The sequence below is a fragment of the Pleurodeles waltl genome, chromosome 2_1 (genome assembly GCF_031143425.1).
Source record: "Pleurodeles waltl isolate 20211129_DDA chromosome 2_1, aPleWal1.hap1.20221129, whole genome shotgun sequence".
Classification (NCBI taxonomy): Eukaryota; Metazoa; Chordata; class Amphibia; order Caudata; family Salamandridae; genus Pleurodeles; species Pleurodeles waltl.
In genome coordinates this window covers 667,160,227-667,182,832 of record NC_090438.1, presented here as the reverse complement: position 1 = coordinate 667,182,832, position 22,606 = coordinate 667,160,227, and the positions used below count along the sequence as shown (strand labels likewise).

General features: G+C 41.0%; 1 protein-coding gene across 4 annotated transcripts in view; it reads left to right on the top strand.

The window, feature by feature from the left end:
* The window catches only part of SLC6A20 (solute carrier family 6 member 20), a 441,916-nt gene that overhangs the window by 407,570 nt on the left and 11,740 nt on the right, over positions 1–22,606 (top strand). For all 4 annotated transcript variants that reach the window (XM_069216293.1, XM_069216310.1, XM_069216300.1 and 1 more), the window contains exon 9: positions 14,505–14,664. In XM_069216293.1, the coding sequence (XP_069072394.1) occupies positions 14,505–14,664 (160 nt within the window). The remainder of the gene's footprint in view (positions 1–14,504; positions 14,665–22,606) is intronic.

Below are 22,606 nucleotides of genomic sequence, written 5' to 3'. Positions count from 1 at the left end.
AAAAGTGCACAGTCACTGCGGTGCGAGATGCATTAAAACTATGTCTCACCAATTCACCAAAGTGTTTTGTGGAGTTATTATTCAAGAGGGACTTTTTCAGCTGATGACATTGCCACTTATAAGTAGTAGGTTTCATGTGCAGATGTCAGCGCCATTTGTTTTTAAAACAATAGTGCCTTTAGTATGCTCAGCTTGTCGAAATTGACTTTAGAAGTACCAAAGTGAGGCCCCAGTTTTCTACTTTTATCTCATGCATGGGTGGGAAAAATATATTTCCACAGCAGGTCACTATTTGAGACACAGAAATCATAAATGTGATATGAGCCGTCATCCCACAACAGCCTTGATCACTCATCATCAAGTAACTCCCATTCAAAAATAACTGATATACAGGGCGAATCAAAGTGATAGGAATACCCTTCAGGTAGCAGGCTAAATTAGGCGTTGATGCATTGCAAGCGCTGTGCTATGCCACCTGTTTACAAATAATTGAATAGCTCACAGAGGTCTCACATTCGCTTCTGCTAAGAAAAATGTATATTTCCCCACTCATACACTTATAATCGAAAGGCAGTTCCCATACATCATGAATATAGCTTTCCTCCAGATGTTCAAATCTACCAATTGGAAAATGTTTCAGACCTGTAGTTAATTGAAATGTAGATACCAGCAGTGATATCACCCCATGTATTAACCACACTGATGATGGTCTTTCTGTCACTGTAAAAGGCAACTTCTCTAGCTTTTCTGTATTAATCACAGTGTAACTAGCTTCCTTTTTGACATTATCTGCTGTTTCCTAATAATGCTGATGTACTTCCAGGGCACGCAATTCCCTTTAGGACCTGTAATAATCAACTCAACTGCATAGAGACATATCATTCTGAATAATGTCAATTGTAGATGAAACATTGTTGCTTAATCTGTAAATTCTAGCGGATAGTGTGCTCATACATTATCAACAATGGCTAATGCTTTCTCCTTTCCTTACCTATTTACCTTAAATGAGCAGCAGCTTCCATTTGTGAAAGCTTCCATATGTCATTATATATTGCATACAAGAAATGCTTAGCACGTGGTTTCCTGGGTCCTAGCAAGAAATCTTGCAAATTTATGTCCTTAGAGAGGAGAGAGAGGTGTTCTTTAACAACTGTCGATGTGGAGTATTGTAACTATTGCTGACATAAGTTACCCATGCTGTAAGTGGTGACTATAACTGTGTGTTGTGTTGTGGCACAACAAGGGTCTGGTCTGCTTGCTTTAAAATCCAGCGAAGAGTTAATAATACATGCATGACAACCATTTATGTCCACTAGCTACAATAACCACCCGTCGGGAGCTGAAAGTGTTGAATTAAATGTACTATTCTTAACCATACCATTGAACTGATCTTCTGTAAAATTCACCACATTTTGCCAATTCTCAAATGTTGCTACAGAGAGAATACTGGGCACATTCATTTCTTTGACTTTTGCTAATCCAAGGCAAGTTGTTTGCTGAACAGTTTCATTCAAGAAAATCATTTACAATGTGTTAGACCTGACAGTCTTAGGATGGTCATCCCCCAACTTTCTGTTTGCCTTCTTCCATTTTTCTGACCCTGTTTTTGCTGGTTTTAGGACTCTGCACACTTTACCACTGCTGACTAGTGCTAAAATGCATGTGCTCTCTCCTCTAAACATGGTACCATTGGTTCCTACCTAATTGACATATTTAATTTACCTGTAAGTCCCTATTAAAGTGCACTACATGTGCCCAGGGCCTGTAAATTAACTGCTACTAGTGGGCCTGCAGCCCTGATTGTGCCATCCACATAAGTGGCCCCTTAGCCATGTCTCAGGCCTGCCATTGCCAGGCCTGTGTGTGCAGTTTCACTGCCACTTCGACATGGCATTTAAAACGTACAAATTCATTTTCCACTACTGGGAGGCTTGTTCCTCTCATAGACTAGCATTCGAACTGCGCTGATATACTTTTAAGTGGTAGATTCTGATCTGGAATGGGTAGCCCTGTCATGTTTAGTATGACCAAGATGGTAATAGAAAATCCTTCTTATTTGTGAAGATGGATTTAATATTATTATTTTAGAAATGCCACTTTTAGAAAGTGTACATTTCTCTGCACTTACTGCCATCTATGCCTTACAGACCAGTCTCCAATCCACGGCGGTCTGTGCTGGTTGACAGCTCCCCTTGTGAATTCCACCCAGACAGCCATAAACACAGGACAATCAGTCCCATCTGCATTCATCTGCATACTGAATGGGTTTCCCTGGGCTGGAAGGGTGGAGGTGCTCTCTCTTACACTTCAAAGGCCAGTGGCCTGCCCTCACACAAAGGACTGATAACCCCCCCACAGGCATCCTAGCAGACAGGACTGGGCTGAAAGGGAAATCTGCACACTTCAAAAACATTCTTTGAAGTTTCCCCCTCTTCATAAGCATTTTGGGTATATAAACTGGATCTCTGACCATACCAAATCAGACACTTCTGGATCTACACCTGGCTGCTCAAAGGACACATCTGGACTGCCTTGCTGAGCAGGACTGTTGCCCTGCGTGTTGCCCTGCTGCCTGCTGGCCCCTGATTGTGTTGGAAGGACTCTTCCTTCCCCAAAAGTGCTCTCCAAAGGCTTGGCTTCAGCTTGCCTCCTGTTCTGAAGTCTCAGGACCAACAAAGACTTCACCTACTAGCTTTTAGCTAGATCACCAACTTCAGCAACACCAGCAACAACTTCAGCAATGCCAGCACCAATGCTGCATCCGGCTCCAGGTCTGTGGACCTTGCTGCATGCAACTACTAAAGCCTGCAATGCAAGTCCAACGTTACCACCATGCCTCTGATGCCCCACAGTGTTATCGCAACATTGTGAATTCGACACAACAAGTCTTGACCGACTCGACCCATCGACCCCGCTGGGTCACCAGGAACCGATGCCTCACCACCAACGTCACACCAGCTCCCCCTGCAACTGGACGGAACCAACACCTTCCCTCACCTGCCTCGCAGTATGGAACCGACGCCTCACCTCCCCGGAGGCCGTAAGGGACTGATGCTGCATAGGCACCCCCGATGTCTCTCCTCCACGACTCAGTGCAACGTCTTTGCTTCTTCATTTTCAAAGGTACTATGTCTGGTGGTCCATGCAACTCTGTGACTAGCATCTGTGGTGTCGGACTATTGGGAACGACTGCATCAATGACGTTGTGATAGCCCCAGTTGGAGCTATTGTGTTTCTAAATGCCTTAGTGGGATTTAATCTTTAAAAATTCATAACTTTGCTTGTATACAATGGATTTTCATTGTTTATCCTTATTTTATTCAGATAAATATTATCTATTTTTCTAAACTTGTGTGGTGTATTTTTGTGGTGTTATCATTGGGTTATTGTATGATTTATTGCACAATTAATTTTACACATTGCCTTCTAAGTTAAGCCTGACTGCTCAGCGCCAAGCTACCAGAGGGTGGGCACAGGATCATTTGGATTGTGTTGTGGCTAACCCTTACTAGGATTGTGGTCCCTGCTTGGTGAAGGTTGTATACATCTGCCAATTAGAAAACCCATTTCTATCACAATGGAATTAAGCATGCTTTGAATAAGACATCCATGCCTTGCACCTGCAAATGTTTTGTTCCCCAAACTGTTTTCAAGTCAGTTGTTGTTTCCCAATATTCCTAACCTTCTATGGCTGACTGGGAAACAAATACCTTTGAATAAATCAATTTAGTGTCTGTTAGCAAAGTTTTCCTTTCTTTAGGCTTTCAGTAATTTAAAAAAATATGACTCTAAGTTAGTAGCACCATGCCAGGTAAAACATGCAAATTTGTCAATATATGTTTTAGAACTCGCCACTGGTGGAGTCAGACAGTGTTCCCATTGTGTATAATTAAAAACTATACATGGGGTACTAGCCTTATATAGGTAATGGTGGCCATAATGATGGTAACAGAACAGTTCACCATAATTTGTTGAATTAATGTGCATATCTTCACTTTCAAATACAGTATAATATTCCAGCGGAGAAAGCATAAAATCAATTGTTTTTACATCCCAGTCATCTGTAACAACACCAGGTGTCACAATATCATAAATGGAAATTTTAAATACATAAGGTATTTGAATCATTTCCATAAACCAAAAATGTCTTATGGAACTTTATCCCACACTGTCCTATAAGGTACCGGAACAGCAGAGATGTTTAGCAGGTACAAGTCTTTTCGCACTTCATGGGAAGACAAGTAAGGTTTTAAAACCTCATCCACCAGTTCAACAGCAGAGCGTTCAGGAAGGTAATGCCCATGTATAAGCAAGAAGAAAGTGATAACAAATTCAGTTCAAAGAAGAAAAGCAAGCAAAGGCAATATAATGCACAGGTAATATCATTGACAAATCAAATAAGTATGATTTAGCTAGCTAAAAGCTTACATATACCATGTATTGAAGTGGAAGTTGAAGAAAAGTCGTCTACGTCGGCAAAATAACCAGAAGCAGTTTGTGCAAAGACTGGTAGACGTATCCAATGGTGGTTTGTAATAAACAATTCCATCAATTTGTGTTGCATTAGTGAATTGCAAATTCACATTTTGGACATTTCTTGTAGTTGTAGTAGTAATTAGAATCAACAAAAGTTCATTCTCCATCCTCCCCATCCTAAGGTAAACAATTTCAGTGTTGTTTAATACTTGAAGGTTATCTACTGTAGGAAAGTGAGAGGGGTATGGGAACTACCCAGGAACCCTCAGGATCGGCCACATGATGCAATTTTATGTGATCTATGGGGACAAAGCGGTTGTCTTTATCCAGGCAGTGGTGGTAGAAGCACTGTTCTGCTGCCCTGTATCCCCAAAACAGGGACCAGTGCTTTGTAAGATCCTCAACTTTTGGAGTCCATCCTGTGGAAGCTCTTGAATCTCTCATTCCCAAAGTGGCGGTGTGTGTTGTAGAACGGTCATTTTGAAACTCTTGTACTTCCTGTAAAACAGTGACACATTCATTTATGCCAAAAAGGTATTTCTGCAGCCCCTGCACCAGGACATAGATTTTCCAAACAGGACTTCAAATGGGGCACGGCCACCCAAATATCTTCGAGGCAGATTATTTAATGCTCTCTGGACTTCATATAAGTGATGGGTCCAACTACCACCTGGACCTATTATCTAGCTGTTAAGGATTGCTTTAAGTCTCGGTTCTTCCTTTTTACAATTGAATTTCCTTCAGGATGATATGAAGAAGAATAATGCACTTCTACCCCCAACATTCCCATGGCATCCCTGTAAGCCCTCGGGGCAAAAGTAGGGCCATGGTCTAAATGGAAAGCAGCAACTGCATATGTCCCAATAAAGACCTGCAAATCTTTAATAAAAGTACGAGTGTAAGCCAATCCCTGTGGCCTCACTGAAAAGGATCGAGAGCAAGAATCAACTACTAGTAGAATGTATTTGTATGCACCATCAGAGTTTACGGGACCACAATGGTTCAGGTCCTCCTACTGCATAGGCTTGTTGGACACTTAGCGCCTCATTTACTTAAGAGTGACACAGCGCAGAGCTTTGCCAAAAACTCGCAGCATAACACTGCGTCACTTCAGAAACCCTGGGATGCACCGTATTTAAAACAATACGGCACAGTCCTGTGTTTTCCCTAGCATTGGCACTAAAATTAGCTACCTAGCACCAAAGCAGGTACTCTTGCAACATAGTGCAAGGGTGCCTGTATTGCAGGGAACGACTGTTTATCTACAGGAAGGTGTACCTTCCTGCGCATAAACAATCAATAATGGTGATTTGCTAGTCCTAAGGGTGCTGCAGAATGCAGCACACATGGGAAAAGTAAAAACAAGAAGAAATAAATGTATTTCTTCTCGTAATGCCATGCTAGGGCCACCCCTGTGGTGGCATTTGTTTTTGGCGCTACTTAAGGTTTACGAATCCTCATAAATCTGGGGCAGCATCAAAATGCGATGGGGAACACCCATAGCAACATCGTTGCACGCCCTCTCTCTAAGAAAACTGCGTTGGGCCCCATATTTGCAAGGCGGCATTAAGCCATACAAAGTGGCATAACACTGCCTCATAAATATGAAAAATGTCACAGCGCCACCAGAGTGTCACTAAATGTGACGCTACTGTGGCACTAGGGCCTTGTAAATCAGGCCCTAAGAGGGGACTCAGCAGTGGACGCATGATGGCGGAATCTTTAATTTGTTGACAGATGTCACAACTAAGGAAATACTGTTTGGTCTGTTTGTATTTAATTAGTTTCAGCCTACAATCTTGGTTGGGGATCACACGATCATCCCCCCAGTATTGTTACATAAGGAATGTTTTGGGCACTCAAGTGCTAGGAATATTTTGTTGGATAAGCTTTTGGGAAAAGCTTGTCATCAGCCAAGGCATTTACAGCAGCCAAAACGTCATCATCCACCCTCATATGGGAATGAGTTATCGCAGCAACAGCTGTCGTAACATCTGCAGATTTTTCCTCTTCACCTGCCAATGAATTCCCTACAACGTATACTCCAACACATTGATGGCTCAGTATGTGTATGACATGAGCCCATGCAGTTTGTCTTTAAGCTCTTCCATCTTCCCCCAGAGCATTTTATGTTTTATGGTATTTCCTTTAGAATCTCTGAATATGTTTAGGTGTCAGTAGTTTACATTTTAATTGAAAGGCTGGATGCAATATTACAAATCACACACAATAAGTGTTGGGAATTAAGGATTCATAGGTTCCAGTGCCAAAATCAATGCTTTGAGCTCAGCAAGTTGAGATGTACAATTCCTAAGGGATTATGTGTAGGTTTGTTGAGGGTAGAACTTACCATCCCTCATTACTCCATAGTCGGCTGCATAAACCACGGTGTTCTGGCCTTTGGTCGTTACAGCAGGTTGTGCTGAACCATCAGTGTAAATGAAGTATTTGTAATACTCTATAGGCATGACATTAATGGGCATGGGATACCCAGGTTCATTTTGGAGAAATTCTTGAGTTTGTAGTTTTGGATCAAAAACATAATCAACATCAGTGGCAGAAAGGGAGATATCCCATGGTATCCATTGTGGATGTAATGCTTTTGCATTTGATGTGCTGGATTTGGTAATATACTCTAAGGCTGTAATGGGGTGTAACAACAATGATGCGCTTACCCTGGGCTAATGTTCTCTCTGTAATGACAGCCATCTAAACTGCAGTCAGTATTTTTAGGTTGAGCATAGCAGCGCACAAGCAATGTGTTGCTATCTATTTGGGCTTTTCACCACGCTCACCTACCTCCCTTCACTATTGCTTGTTAATGGGCATGCCCTTCAAAATCCTTTGTTATCATTGGAAAATGCATTATGTTTGTCCCTCCTTGGGGCGGTTTGGTTACTGCCTTGGACATCGACCCTGTTACATGGCTAAATGCAGCTTTGCCAATACATTTGACTGTGAGCAAACTTATTTTTTCTTTTGTCTATCTCCTTCACGCTCATGCTCATGGCAGTCGGCTCGCTTATATGAAACTGTTTTACTTTTCATTTTCAATTTATGTGGCAAGAAAAGTACGGTTAGGAGGTTACAGCGCTAATAGCTGTAACGTGAGCAAATGCAAGACCAATTGCATTGCAAATGCTTGTTTTCTGTAGATAAAAAATGCATTTTTGCGTGTGATTTATATGCAATTGGTACTGTGCCTCCTTCATTGAACGTGACATAGGTAAAGCCGATGGCACCTGAAATTATCTCAATGACCAATTTTGTTTTGTTTTCACATGAATGCAAATGTTTTGCTTCGCGTATGTCAGTCTGTAATGATCTGAGTATCTGTGTGTTTTGTAATATCCAATGTTTGCTTGAAAAAATCTGGATGTGTTAAATCACAAAGTGGTTTTATGCACTGTGCATAGCCTGGTATGTATGTTCTGTCAAAATTGAAGAATTCTAACAAGGATTACAGTCATTTGATGGTGTTTAGTTGTTGTAGTTCTGTGTACCCCTCTAGGAAGTGAGGTGCCAGACTCTACCCTTCATTTAAAGAAGCTCGTATCCCAAAGCACAGACACTGAGAAATGCAGTCTTCATTTTCTTAAAGTTAAATTTATAGCCTTGTTTGGAAACTCCCAATACAATACGATTTACCCTGGCCAAATGTATGTTGAGGTTGTCATCTGTCAGATAAATTTCATTTGCATAAGACAAAGCCTCAGGATCAATATCATGCAATATTAATGTTACATGGGCTCAGAACAATCCAGAACTGTTATTATATGCTTGGGGAGGTCAACAAAAATGATGTTGAGAGACAGGCATGGAAAAAGCGGTCAGATCCCTGCTTTCAGGTGCTATGTTTTGGCAGAAACAATTTTGGAAATATCCAAGGTTGTTTTGCATTTTTTACAGACAATGTTTTTTAGAGCTGTGCTATGTGAGTTTTGTATTGCAAGTGTGTGTGTGTTGCTGTTTAAATGTCTGTAATCCAAGACTATTCTATATGAATGGTCCTACTTAGCCACAAGGAACAAATGGTTGATCATTGGAGATACACAGGGTTAATTACTCCCTGGCACTCAAGTTGAGAGAGAATTTCCCTCACAGAGGCTTTTGCATCGTGCTTTATTGGATACAGTGATTGTACTTGTAGGCTGGACCGTATGGATATAACATGGTAGGGATAGTCCCTATCCTAGTCCATGTGGTTGTGGCACATCACCAGAGCCTGTGCCAGAGCCCAGTCTGCAGCATAGGCTTCTTTTACTGCATCTGGAACTAGGACTGAAATAATTGGCAAAATGACATCTTCCTCTTGTGGGACAGTTCTGTCAAATAATGGCAACCAATCTTTTTCTGCCTGAAGAATATCATAGCCGAGCATCAGTCTTTCCGAAAATATTATTATAATTGTGCACATTATGTTCCCCTCAATCTAAGGGCCAGATGTATGAATCTGGCCCAGTGCGATTCAGTAATTTCGATTTTTAAGAAATCGCAATTACCGAATCACAAAGGGCCATGTATCACATCTGAGATTCGGTAATTGCGATTTCTTAAAAATCGCAAATGCAATTAACGAATCGCAAATTGCGATACAGGCCCCATTCGCAGCTATGGGCCTGTTGGCCCATAGCTGCAAATTTTTTGCATTTTCGCAAATTGGGATTTCTGAAACAGAAATCGCAATTTGGGAAAAGCAAAGGGCCAGGGTGCTAGGGGCCTAAGTCCCCCTCTCCTGCACCCCATTTTTTTTTTTACCACATGTAAAGTACACACATGCCAAAAGGGCATGTGTGCTTTACATATCAAACTTAAAAATGCAGTTTTACTGCATTTTTTAATTTTGCACCAGGTTACCACCTGGTTGCAGGTCATGGTATTTTGCACTTGCAAAATACCATTCTGCGAAAAATCGCAATGTGAGATTTTTTGCAGAATTGCATTGCGACCTGGATTTTGCGAATCGCAAATTGCGATTCGCAAAATCCAGGTTGCAACGCAGAAAATTGAAATTTTTGCGATTTCCTGTTTTTGGTCTGCGAATGCATTTGATGCATTGCAGACCCTGATTTTGCACTCGCAAACGGCCGATTTCGCTGTTTGCGAGTGCAAAATCAGATGATACATCTGGCCCTAAATGTTTAATATGTAAACACGATCTGGAGGGACAACTCACCTATCTGGGGTTTCAAAATCAATGTAGTCACTAGTTACTCTCACATCCAGAAAGGCTTGAAGATTCTGGTGAACTATCATGACCTTTGATGCGCTGTCTAGCAGAGTCACTGCACACATCCTGCTCTTTAGTTATGTCCTCAATATATGTGGCATATTTAGCTGAAAATCCTGCAACCTTCTTCTCTTTAAACTATAGTTTTTGTTGTGGAAGTTTCTCTTCCTTTTTTATTATTACGTCAGATGAGCATTGAGAGTCCTTTTTCTGTCTCTTCTTCCTTTCTACGTTCTGACCGTCCACCTTTCTCGGCTGTTTTGTCGAATGACTCCTGAAAGGAACGAGAAGAGTGTGTATCAAAATATTAATACCTGTCAGGCTGTTTCTAACTGTCACAATTTCTTAAGTTAATGCATTTTTCCAAGGTATCTAATGCAGAGATTCTCCTTGTTGCTTTACTTCATCTTTATTAGATTTTTTTTGTCCCAGAGCTTTTTAGAAGACTCTTGTGCTTGCTTGGTACTATCCTTTTCAGAGTTGCACTTAAGTAGTGGTTTATATGGGCTGTCCCCAAATTCTCCCGACTTATACTAGTGTAGGTCTTGGAAATTATTTTTGGTAGCTTCCCCTTTAAAATCTCCTAAAATAATTGAGGAAAGTGTAGCAAAATTGTCCATTAATTTCATCCTCAGGTCCAGAGCAGATGAAGCCCTGTGTTCATTTTGAATCTGTTTCAACACCTCTGGAAGAACTGAAAGAGGAAAGAGATGGTGTACCATGTGTTACAATCATCAATGGAGTGTACCATTCCAAATTGTAAGCATATTGTGAGAGTACTGTGTTTATCATGGAGTCCCGTATGAGAAAACACTGCTTCCAGCTGGTTTGTATTTATGCAATCCAGGACCGAATTTCTTTGTGTTTGGAAGAAACTTTACAAATAATTAAATTAATAGTAACCAGGTTTATACCTGGTGGAGCCAATTGTTGGACAGCTGGAGCAGCCCTCATTAGGGCAGTATTTAATGTTTGCATTACAAATTGTGTGAAGCGTCTCGGTATAAGCTTACTAAATTATTATATAAATTATAATATGATGAGAGTAGATCTACTGCCTGTAAATTTAGTTCATTAGAGTAAGGGGTATATGTGTGGCCAGCACTGGCCATGTGGACCCTTCATTACTGAGGCGACCTAATGTAGTGTGTGCAACTACGTGTGGGAGGGCACCTTGAAACCAATGTTGGTGTTCCTGATATGATAATGGAATTTCTAGATAGTTGTATTTTCTGTATTGTGCTGGTGTGTTAGCCACCGTGTACATGTGAAATGTACTTGAATTAGCATCGACTGCAGGAAAATTTACCCACGAACAAAATCTTTCAGTTTTGTGTGCATTTTGTGTCTTAACCACAAACATAACATTTCCACCCATTACGTAGCCCATTATTAAGTAAATGTTGTAGGACAGCATGTCTACAATTTGCTGGAATTACTACTGGTTTTGCCATTATTGTAAAACAGAATTCAGAGCTAGAAACACCAAACGGGGTATCCTTTTAAAGCTCAAGCTCAAACAACCTGCAGGCAAATATAGATGCTACCTATACAGCTGAGGAGGATATTGCCCCTAATACCATGGAAGTCTCTGTATAAGGTGAATGGGGCACCTTAGGCATTCGAGAGAGAACTACTCAGGAGATCCACTAAATAAGTACCTGACATTGATACCTTGGTGGCGCCATGTAATGTGGTTTCCATTATGGTAATAGGACTGCATGTTAGGATGGCTGCACCACCAGACTTGGGAGACTCAGTACACCCCAAGTCAGGTGGCAATTGCTGGCCTAACTTCTGGCTAGCTCACAGTGTCTCACCTTGACCACCAACTTTGTTGGGGTAGTAGGTGATTATGGAAACCTCATCATGACACTCCTTAGGGAAGTCATGGAAACAGATCATCCCTCTTTCGTCAGTTATTCATGCACACCGTGATGAAAAACACAATTTGAAAATAGATTTCAATGCATTTGTTGACGTAATTGCATTTGTGTCTAAAAGCATGTGCTGCCATAAATAGGCAGATGAAACAGACCACAGTAACTAACATAACAGCAAGAGTGAATAAGATTACCCACCTTGGGTCTATGTGTAGGTTATATGATGACCCATACATCATTTGGACAGAAGGTCTGATGTAATGTTGTGTCTCAGAGATAGAAGCTGACTCCTATTTGGCAGGATAAATCATTGCAAAGCTCAGTGGAAGGCGGGTGCTTCCAGGGGAAGCTAAGTAGTAGCAGTGGAGATTGCCAGTTACCTCTCAACTGCTTATTTGTATGGTTTGTCAACCAGTAGCTCAACCACTGCTTCTCACTCTCACATCTTGTTTGTTTTCCCCCTTACCTTCTCTGTTTTGTCCCCCTTTGAACAGTTACCACAGTCTTTGATCAACTTTGCTTCTTGGCTGAGTTGGATTCATTTCATACTCCATGCTGCAGCCTGAATGTCTAGCAGCATACTTACTTGGTATTCTAATGTGTTGTATGCTCCAGAACCACATGGTGATCTAATCCAAACTAAAGGTTCTCAAGTTATCGGATAGATTACCTGTACTCCTTTGGTTTATTACCAGCACTTCTTCTTGTGAGACCGGGTTCTGGACTGTGTTCTGAATAAAGGGTCAGATTTTGGTTGCTCATTCTAATCACTTTTGTATATCATTTACAAAGTTTCCCTTGTAGTAATGGTAGTGTGTGAACTTTGATTAAAAAGAATACCATGATGCAACAATCAGCAATAGCAGCCAAAATTAATTGCATGTTAATGTGGTGCAGTGGCGTGGGACCTACACATACTCTGAGGCCAACACCTAATTATGATATAGGACTTTAGTTCGCCTATGTCAATATTTATGAAGGACCTGAACTTAGAGCCAACGGAGAAGACAGAGTGGGTTATTCTGACCCTGGCGGTAAAATCCACCAGGGCCAACGACTGCGGGAGCACCGCCAACAGGCTGGCGGTGCTCCCATGGGCATTCTGACCGCGGCGGTACAGCCGCGGTCAGAAACGGAAAACCGGCAGTGTACCGCCGGTTTTCCGCTGCCCTGGGGAATCCTCCATGGTGGCGCAGCTTGCTGCGCCGCCATGGGGATTCCGACCCCCATACCGCCATAAACCGCCAGGAACAGGATGGCGGTATGGGTTGTCGTGGGGCCCCTGGCAGTGCCAATGGCATGGGCACTGCAGGGGCCCCTGTAACAGGGCCCCACCAAGAGTTTCAGTGTCTGCCATGCAGACACTGAAAATCGCGACAGGTGCAACTGCACCCGTCGCACCCCTTCCACTCCGCCGGCTCCATTCGGAGCCGGCATCCTCATGGAAGGGTGTTTCCCACTAGGCTGGCGGGCGGCCTTCTGGCGGTCGCCCGCCAGCCCAGCGGGATACCCAGAATACCCGTGGCGGTCTTTTGACCGCGCAGCGGTATTCTGGCGGTTCCAGCCAGGCCGGCGGCTTCCGCCGCCGGCCGGGGTCAGAATGACCCCCAGAGTGTTCAGGTAATGTTTTTATTCTGGAGGTTGAAAGCTGTGATCATGGTTTCAAATTGGTGGATACATCTTTTTTACTGTTGCATCAAACTTTGCACTCGAAAGCTGTGTACAGGACAAACCAGGAAGGGTGTGTCTTTACCATATAAGCTTAGTGCTTTCTCTCAGCCTTCCAGAGATTAAATTTAGTATGACCCAGAGTTCCCTTTCACTCTCCAAACAAATACAAGTGCCAGCTATTATGAATACATCTACATTCCCATTTGGAGAAAGTGGCTCCTCCATGTCTGGAATGCATACAGGAGTCAACGAACATACTAACTGGCAGGTGCCTTAAAGTAACATGGGAAGCTTTGTTCCAAGAGGGTTTTCGTCAGTGTCAATTGGCTGCCTCTCCTTGGAAGGGAGGAGCTCTCAAAAGCTGTAATTACCTCTGTGACAGAAGAGGCTAACCTGAAGGGAAAGGATAATAGTTACTAGCAGACACAGAGCATATTTATGAAGAGAATGGGACAACAGCCCAAAGTAATTTTAGTAACATAAACAGGAAAATCCAGTGTATGCATGGATTGTATGTTCCTTGATTACATAAATAAATATGTGAGGACTTTCTAGCTACTTCCTAACATGAGTCAGCAAACAGCCTTTAAGTCAAAATTAACATTTAAATCTGCTGCTTGTGCAACACAACGTTCCAGCGCCTATGTTAGACTTTTGGTTTCAAGAAGAGTTGCTGGATTTTTCTTTTCCATTAGAGGAAGGAGTATCTCTTGCTACTGATTCAAGATGTGTTAACCACTTACTTGCCAGAGTTTAATATTAGGCGTATTTCGAGCTGATATACTAAAAAGTTAAACCTGGCACTTATGGTACAAAAGCAGCTTTTCTTTTCACTTCTGGCATGCAGGCCTGTCCAGGTCTAATCCCCAGCTATACCTACGCTCATGTGGCAGGTCTGCTAGAAACATAATTGGATAAAGATGTCTATACCGTTTCACATTTAAAATTTGACTTTTATGCTTTACTTTAGAGTAATAATAAAAGTTTTTGTAAAACTATTGTTATCCATGATTTATTCATGTTAACTGTGGATGGTGATAGTTTAACGAAGAAAACTCCCTAGGGCCTGCGCTCTAACAATCCTTTCCATACCAAAGATGTAAATAGAAATCAACAGGTTATCTCAGCTATAACGTAAATCATAACTGCAGTTGTAGAATCCACTTTTTCGCTGTGTTGAATTAAAATAATTCAACTGATCATAAATTCTAGACTAACACCTTGGTTTTGTTTTGCTGTCCAAGGCATATTGTGCTTTACCAGCTGCATTATTGGAATCGTGTTCACCATGGAGTCTGGAATCTACTGGTTTGATATATTTAATGACTACGCTGCTACCCTGGCCCTGCTGCTGATAGTTTTGGTTGAAACTGTTGTCATCTGCTACGTCTATGGAATAAAAAGGTAAGGTCTGAAATATCATCTTTAATACCTTAGTACTGCAATGCTATCAATTGTTGAAGAGCTGATTGCTCAGTCTGAGTAAGGCCATTTGGAAGGGTTGCCCTTCTTTTTGGCATCAGAGGAATTCAAATTTGAAAGAACGAGCACAATTGACACAATTACAAGGGACATTTGGTCTAAGTGAACAAATTAAGGAATGCTTGTAGGTGATCATTGGCAGTAGGGATAGGAAGAACCAAAAGGCCCATCATACAAAAGCAAATGAATGCTGGGCAAAATTAAATATACACAGTCGTGTGAACAGCTATGGGAAGACAAGGTAAATTAAATGAAATGTGTGATGAAAAGCATCAACAGAGAAATGGTTGTACATCAGATTTGGTTTAAAGTTTCCCCAGTGTAAGATCCTAAACGGATTGGCCTGTAGCCCAATTTAACCCTTGACTTCGCTGAAGTGTGCTTAATGTTGGCTTCAAATGTACACATTTCCTATGGTACAAGCACTTTCTTGCTGTTGATTCCGCAGCCTCTGGATCCTGTCAGTGGGTATTTTGTGGAGACTGGGGAAGAATGGCCACAGTCCTGGATAACTATTACCAGGAATTATAAACTTCCACTGATGGTAAATTTAAAGGGGAAAAAGCCATAGAGAGTTGTAGGTTGACATCCTTGACAGTGTCAACCTTGTGTGTGATGATCAGGTGTCAAATAAATTAACAATCCATCAAACAGTGCACTTGTGCTTCCTTACAATAAATGATTCCACACTCGACCAACCAATATTTTCATTTAAAAGAGGCAAAGCATTTGAGATGAGATAGCTCATCCCAGAGTCAGGATGAACAACAGATCAGGTTCATAGAATAATCTATGAAATCTCCCTAGGGTAAAAGGCTAACTGCCCTCTAGCTCCTGCAGTGTATGATCCAATAGGCACTGGAATTGGGACTCGGGCCCTCCTTGAAATAAAGGTAATACACAATGGTAACAGCCAGATTGTGGTTTATATGTAACATGTCCCTAAAGCCTAAAGTACATAAGGAATCAGACTAGTGAAGTGAAAACCAGAGTTTTGAAACAAATTACACATATGGTGTGCTATATTAACAATACAAATAGTCAACACACTTCCTTGCAAAGCATCACACTGCCAAAGACTTATTTCGGACAGAGATGGAGGATATGATAAATAGAGGGAGTAAATAAAGTTTGAAAAATGTTATTTTTTCTATAAATAACAGGAATGGCTTTTAAGAGAATCACCAGATACTAATGCACTGAACAATGAGGTTGAGTAGACTGCATTATCCTATGGTTGCTAAGATGGGATACACCTTTACTCTATATTTCAATAGGTCTTGTTGAAGTAACCACTAGTGACTGATTGTAACTAGATGAATGAACTGCATATAAGCTCTTACTACACACCTTCCAGTCCTTTCCCGAAACATGACAGAGGTGGACTCAAAAGTTAGCACAGGAACGTTTTGATAATACTTTGAGTAATATGATGGCTAGCCTAATCTACCAGGCTGTATATAAACAGGATCCGTGAATTATGTTTCCCAGACTACTGTTTTCTGAATAGCATAATCTACCTCTAGATATAGCACATGATTGACTAAGACATTAACATTCTCCATACAATAGCAATTGTAATTTTTGGTCATACCAATACATTTCTTCCCTTTCTCAATTATAAAGGTGCGCACAATGTGCCTTATTTATGTCAAACAAGTTGATGTAGGCAGGTCCTCAGTAGTAACAACTACAAATCTGTAATACCATTTGGCATTGGACATAGGTCTACCAATTCCCATTGAATGCACACTTACATCATGTGCATGGTAACGTAAAGAATGCATGATGCCTTACTAGGCACTAGGGGGTGCAAGCTGACATAGGGCATTTCCTGACACTTACCTGCTGAGAATAAGATTCATCAAGATGGCGCCAGAACAAAATACAGGCCTACAAGCCATCAGGTAGCACTATATCCCCGAATGCAGAGTAATTCAGGCCTGAAGGTTTAGACTGCCAAATGGTAATTCCTTTATGTTCCGATAGTATGGACTAACTATCTTGGTGCTTTTAATGTAATAAGATTTATTAGCTTCAAGGGCAATGTGTATTTTTGAGGAGTGCACAGGTGTGAACTGGCAGACACACCACTGATAGAAGCATATATTTTTCGTGGTTATGTATAGGTAAATACATATACCAATAGTATTATTTTCTTACATGTTATTGTCATGTGAATCCGAATGCAAAAAATTGTTTATAGTTCAGTGACCTACGCTGACCAACATTATACTTTAACTGATTCCTACAGGACAGAAGAAGTCCATAATTACCTTGCATATAGATTGATCCTTGAATAGAACTGTTACACTGCATGCATTAAAGGCGTAGTAGGGGTAGCCAGGCTGCAAGGTCTCTACTATCCTGAAGCATGCCTTTTGACTGCAAGGCTAAGATAGGGCCTAATTTATGAAAAGTTAGCGCCACCTTTAGTGTCATTTTTTGTGCCGCAAAAGCAGCACAAACTTACACAGTATAATTGCATTTTTTAAGTTTGTGTTGCTTTTGCATCAAAAAATGACGCTAAGGTGGCGCTAACATTTCATAAATCAGGCACTTGGAGTGGAAATATGTTGGCTATTAATGTAGTGACGAGGGAGGTTCCATAACTAATTCATTTCCCCATTGCACTCTTGTTTTTAACTCTATCAAAGGGGAGAAAGATTTTTTTTTTTTAACTGATTGTGTCCCACTTAATATAGTTTTATGTAATAGTGACCAGTGTAGGACACATAAATCCACAACCACTCACGGAAAAGAGCTTAGGATGACCTGGCCGAGCAACTTGTTTGTTTGAAAGGAGTGACTTCTATGATGAAGCATGGCCCAAGCAGGGGTGAGGGTTGTATGTTCTTTTTGTTAACATGATCAGTAAAGCGTCAAATAAAATCCAGCTGATTTGCCTTCTGAGATGTGTCTGAGGGAGTCCCCTCGATTGTAGGCCATGTGAAATGAGCTGACTCTGAACCTGTTTCTCAGAACAACTATCTCAGTCCTGGTTCCCGTCAAGCAGAAGAAACATTCTTTCGTCCAGTGGTATATGTGATCTATACAATTGGTGATTTTTGTCTGAGCTCCTAAAACGTCTTCAGTTCAATTTACATTTCTGTATCATTGGATTACCTTTGAAATTGCACCTACGGACCTTCTAATGCCTGCACTCAGAGGCCATGTAGATGCTGGAAAGTAGTTGTAAAGGAGAGGAGCCCTGTGGCATTTCAATGCTTTTAGCAACCTTACAGGCTTCGATTGTGAAGGAAAGATCAGATCTACTTCAAGGTAGTCCACCATATCATGAGTGGTCAAGAAGTGTCCGAGAGGCTTGATGATCTTCATCCAGTGACTGTCTTGACACCACTGTATCTTGAAATAAAATTAAGAGTGATTCAAAACCTGGCTACAACAGTTATAGACCTAGGTGCCCACATGAGTTCACATAAACTTCCTAGGAGTTACTTATTTGCACCATAGTGATATTCAGTACCGCAATTACATATTACGTGGTGTTCTCTTTTACTCCATTTTTTTTGCAGTGCTAATGCAGTTTTTCACCAGCAAAAAATCACTGTGTGTGGTATCCATACATAGCCAAAACATGAACATTGAATTTTGCTACAGAGAAAAAAATTAAAACAAGAAATATACATGGAAACTATGAAGGTAGAGGGAGACATATTTTAATGGGGTTCTACAAAATATTGTAGAAGGCAACTGTGTGTAAGGAAATGAGCCTAGTGTTCAGTACGAAATGCCATCTTGTAATACACATCTGAAAAGCCAATAGGTGTAACATTTGCATTAGTGAAAGCAGTTGGTAAATTTATGGCAGGTTGCGTGGGCTTGTATAGAAAGGTGAGTTACTCAGTACAGGGTTATGAGAGTGCATAAATAACATTGACTGGGGAAGGTGCAGGCACTGTCTGCTTTATGCTTTTTGTTTTGCTATACTGTCATTTACAATTAGTTTGTACCTTTAAACATTATTGACTCAAACCACGTAGTAAGATTTGCTGCTCTACATGTGTAAGGTATCAGTTCACATTGATAAAGCAAAACACTTAGGAGCATATTTATAATGCCCTAGTGCCACTTTGCGGCACATTAACGTCATTATTTTTTACGTTAATGTGGCCAATGAGGCCAAAATTCCCGTACCATATTTACAGACTGTCGCAATGCATGCATAGTGTCACTCTGTAACCCTTTGCGCTACATTATGCCTGCACCAGGCATAATGTATGCAAAGGGGGCGTTCCGCAGTGAGAGGAGCCGGAACAATGGCATAAGGAAATCCATGAGATTTCCTTGCGCCATTTTTCACGGCACTTTTAACGCCTGCTCAAGAGCTCATGCTACAGGATGTTATAAGAGAAAACCAGAGTTTGAAAAGAGAATTATCAGTTTTAAAGGTTAAGGCAACAGAAATAAACAAGATCATTGTTCAAACATCATCGCACATAAGAACAATGATTAAAACAAACTTGACATCAACACTATGGCCATATCATCCATCAGCCGTTGATAAAGATTAATTTACAGTGCTTAAAAACCTTAAACGGTTCTTATTAGGACTTCTAACTGGAGATCCAGAAAGCACAAAGCTCTCCAAAAGATTCACCTTACTCATGCACGCATTCAGTCAAGACATTATATATGCAGTCACAAATGGCCAGCAAAAACAACCCCCCCAAGCAAGTGTTGCTCCCGTACGCTGTAAAAGCACTAACAGGCAATGTTGAAATCATTTAAATCTAAATAGACTTGGTCATGTGATTTCATTATTAATAACTGGATGAAAATTACACTGCCTTGTGTTTTCAGAAATTTGTTGCTATTGTAAGTGAGCTAATTGTTCTTCCAGCTGACATTCAGCCTCATGTCTTCACTAACTTAGCATGGAATAATATTGATAGGCTGGAAGAGACTGTTACTAGTAAAGGGACAACTCATCCAGTTAACAGTATAGCTGTGCAGCCCAAGTTGTTTGGACCACAACCTTTTAAAGCTCCTCTCTCAAGCACTGAGAACCAAAAGCAAAGAACAAAGACCATCAAAAACACTGAAGAATTGTTCATGTATGTTTCTGGTGAACAAGCTGAGTCTCAGTCATTGATAACACATAACCAAAGTCATGCCGGAGTGTGTGCCCAATTGAAGCTTGCAAAAAATAAATACATAATCTGGGTTGTTACAAAACAAGAAGCGAGCCTTGTACAGATTATACCATGTTGGACAGTATTTAACATCCGTACTAGAGACCTGGTTAGTGTATCACAGGATTCCATTGGTTACTTGCCCACTATTAGTGCCCCTTCAACTGAGTTGACAACTGTTTCTGAAATTTTGAAACAGTCAGAGCTGACAAGGGAATCACTGCATTTGGCGAAAATTGTAGTGGTCATGGATCAAGCTCTCTATGCAAAAGCAACTGAGATTGTGTTGAACCATAAAGTAACCTATGACAGAACCATTATTCGAATGGACACCTTTCACACCATTTGCAATGTCATGTCCATTCTTGGAAAACGCTTTCAAGATGCTGGCCTTCGCCAGCTTTGATGCAGGCATGATAGCAGAAGGATCAATATCATCAGTATTAGAAGGTTGTACGTACAATTGTGCAGTTCGAGTACACAAGGATGTTCGTGACTTTGCAAAAAACCTATGCCAACCTCTTGTAGAATGCTGCCTTTGCCAAAGTAAAACAGCTTTGGAGTGTATTACTGCAACATCTATGTCATGACAATGGAGGACTCTCTTCATTTTGGATGTTGTATGTGGATATTGTTGAAAATGTCTTGCTGACTCTTCTGCATGCTGCTTGAGAAGGAAATTGGCATTTACATCTTACCGCCATACGGTCTATGTTCCCATGGTGTTTAGTGTATAACAGGATGAACTTTGCTAGATATCTTCCTGTATACTATGTTGAAATTACATTATCTGCAGTGAAAAATCCAGAAATTCACCACCACTTTATTGATAGATGCTTTTCAGTTCAACTGTCAGATGTTAATCCGTTTGGACAAATTCCAGTCGATCATGCGATAAAGATAACAGTCATCAAAGACACACAGATTCCAGGTGGTACAACAAAAGTTCAACCTTAAGACGGGAGCTGTGAAAAGATATTATATGATGGCTGAACACAAAAGTGCCTTTTTGGGTTAGATAAGGGAAATGGTTTGTAACAAAAGATCAGATCAGATCAGATCTTACTCATGCAGACCTATATAAGTCACAAACTGAAAAAGACGAAGATATTGTTACGAGAGCTGTCAGTCTAGTTCAAATCTGGATAAACCCACTTGTTGGGTCACATGATCTCATTTGTCTCTCCATGCAAAAAAGGCATCTCAAGACATAGTATCTAACATAAGGAAAGGAACATGAAATAGGTGAGCAGTGCTATACAGATTTCAAACATGAGCGACTTGAGAATAATCCACCTGTTTTGAAGCTTCATGACCCAATGAAAATGAACAAACTAAAAACCTTCACTAACATGTCCAAGAAGAAGGCAGTGAACAACAATGGCAGGACAATCATCATGAAATCAGACAAAGGACTATTTGGACTAAAAGGAGAGGAATCAAACTTCAGTGAGGTGGCTATGTCTGTCTTGTCCATGGCTTTGCGGGAAGGAAACAGGAGTCAAAGATTCGATGTTGTGTTTGCTACGTATTGAGACGTCTATTAAAAACAGCGAAAGGACAACCTGAGGGGAAGAACTTGGGCACCAGTTGAGAGCATCTCACCTTCCCAGATTGTCAGACAGTGGACAAAAAAGCCAGGTAAGGAATAAAACAACTCTCATCGCATTTCTTGGTAACAAATGGAGGAAACCAGAGTATTTTGTAAAACTTGATAATAAAACCACTGTGAACTGTGAAGATAAACACTACAAAATCACATCTGAAGGGAGCCACTAAGTTCCTGATCTCTACAGTACACACGAAGAAGCAGATGGTCGTTTGATGCTGCATGCTGCACACGCTGCTAATGAGGGTTACGAGGCAGTAATGATAAGCTCAGATGACACCTATGCGTTTATTGTGTGTTTGGGATTCCATGACAGAATCATGGCTAAATTATTTCTGAAATGTGGTACTAAAATACGCTTGTGAGTCCTTAAAATTGGGAAAGTAGCTTCAACTTTTGGTGAAAATGTTTTTCGAGCTTTGATAGGTCTCCATACATTTAAAGGATGTGACACTGCAAGCGCATTTACGGTAAAAGGAAAAGAAAGTGCATTTGAAATCCTGTCTGCCAACAGACATAAACAGGAAACATTTTTGCAGCTCAGAGACGAATGGGATCTCTCTGACGTACTAGTGGACAATTTGGAGCATTTCTTATGCTTGCTGTATGCACCAAAATCTTCAAATCATCACGTGAATAACTTGAGATATCACCTATTCTGTGCAAAGAAGGGTGAGCTAGACAGTCATCAACTTCCACCTAGCCGGGACTGTCTGAAGAAACATGCAGAACATGCTAATTATAAAGCCACTATAAGCAAGAGATGTCTTCTGAATGATCAACAGACACCTAATCTAATTGGAAGAGGGTGGAAGTTGGATAAACACGAGGGAGCAGAGCAACTGGTAGTGGAATGGATGGAAGGGCAGCCAGCACATCAGGCTGTGTTAGATCTACTAGCTTTCTACTGCATTAGGAACTGCAAACTGCCAACATGTGTCTGCTGTCTAAATTACCTCAAGTGCACTAACATGTGCAGACTTCCCGCCTGTGAAAATAAAACAGACGGAGAGAATGATGACACCTATTCAGAAGAAGATGATGACGATGAATGTGAATGATAAAATTGTGTTTATGTTTACCCATGCCATGCATTGCC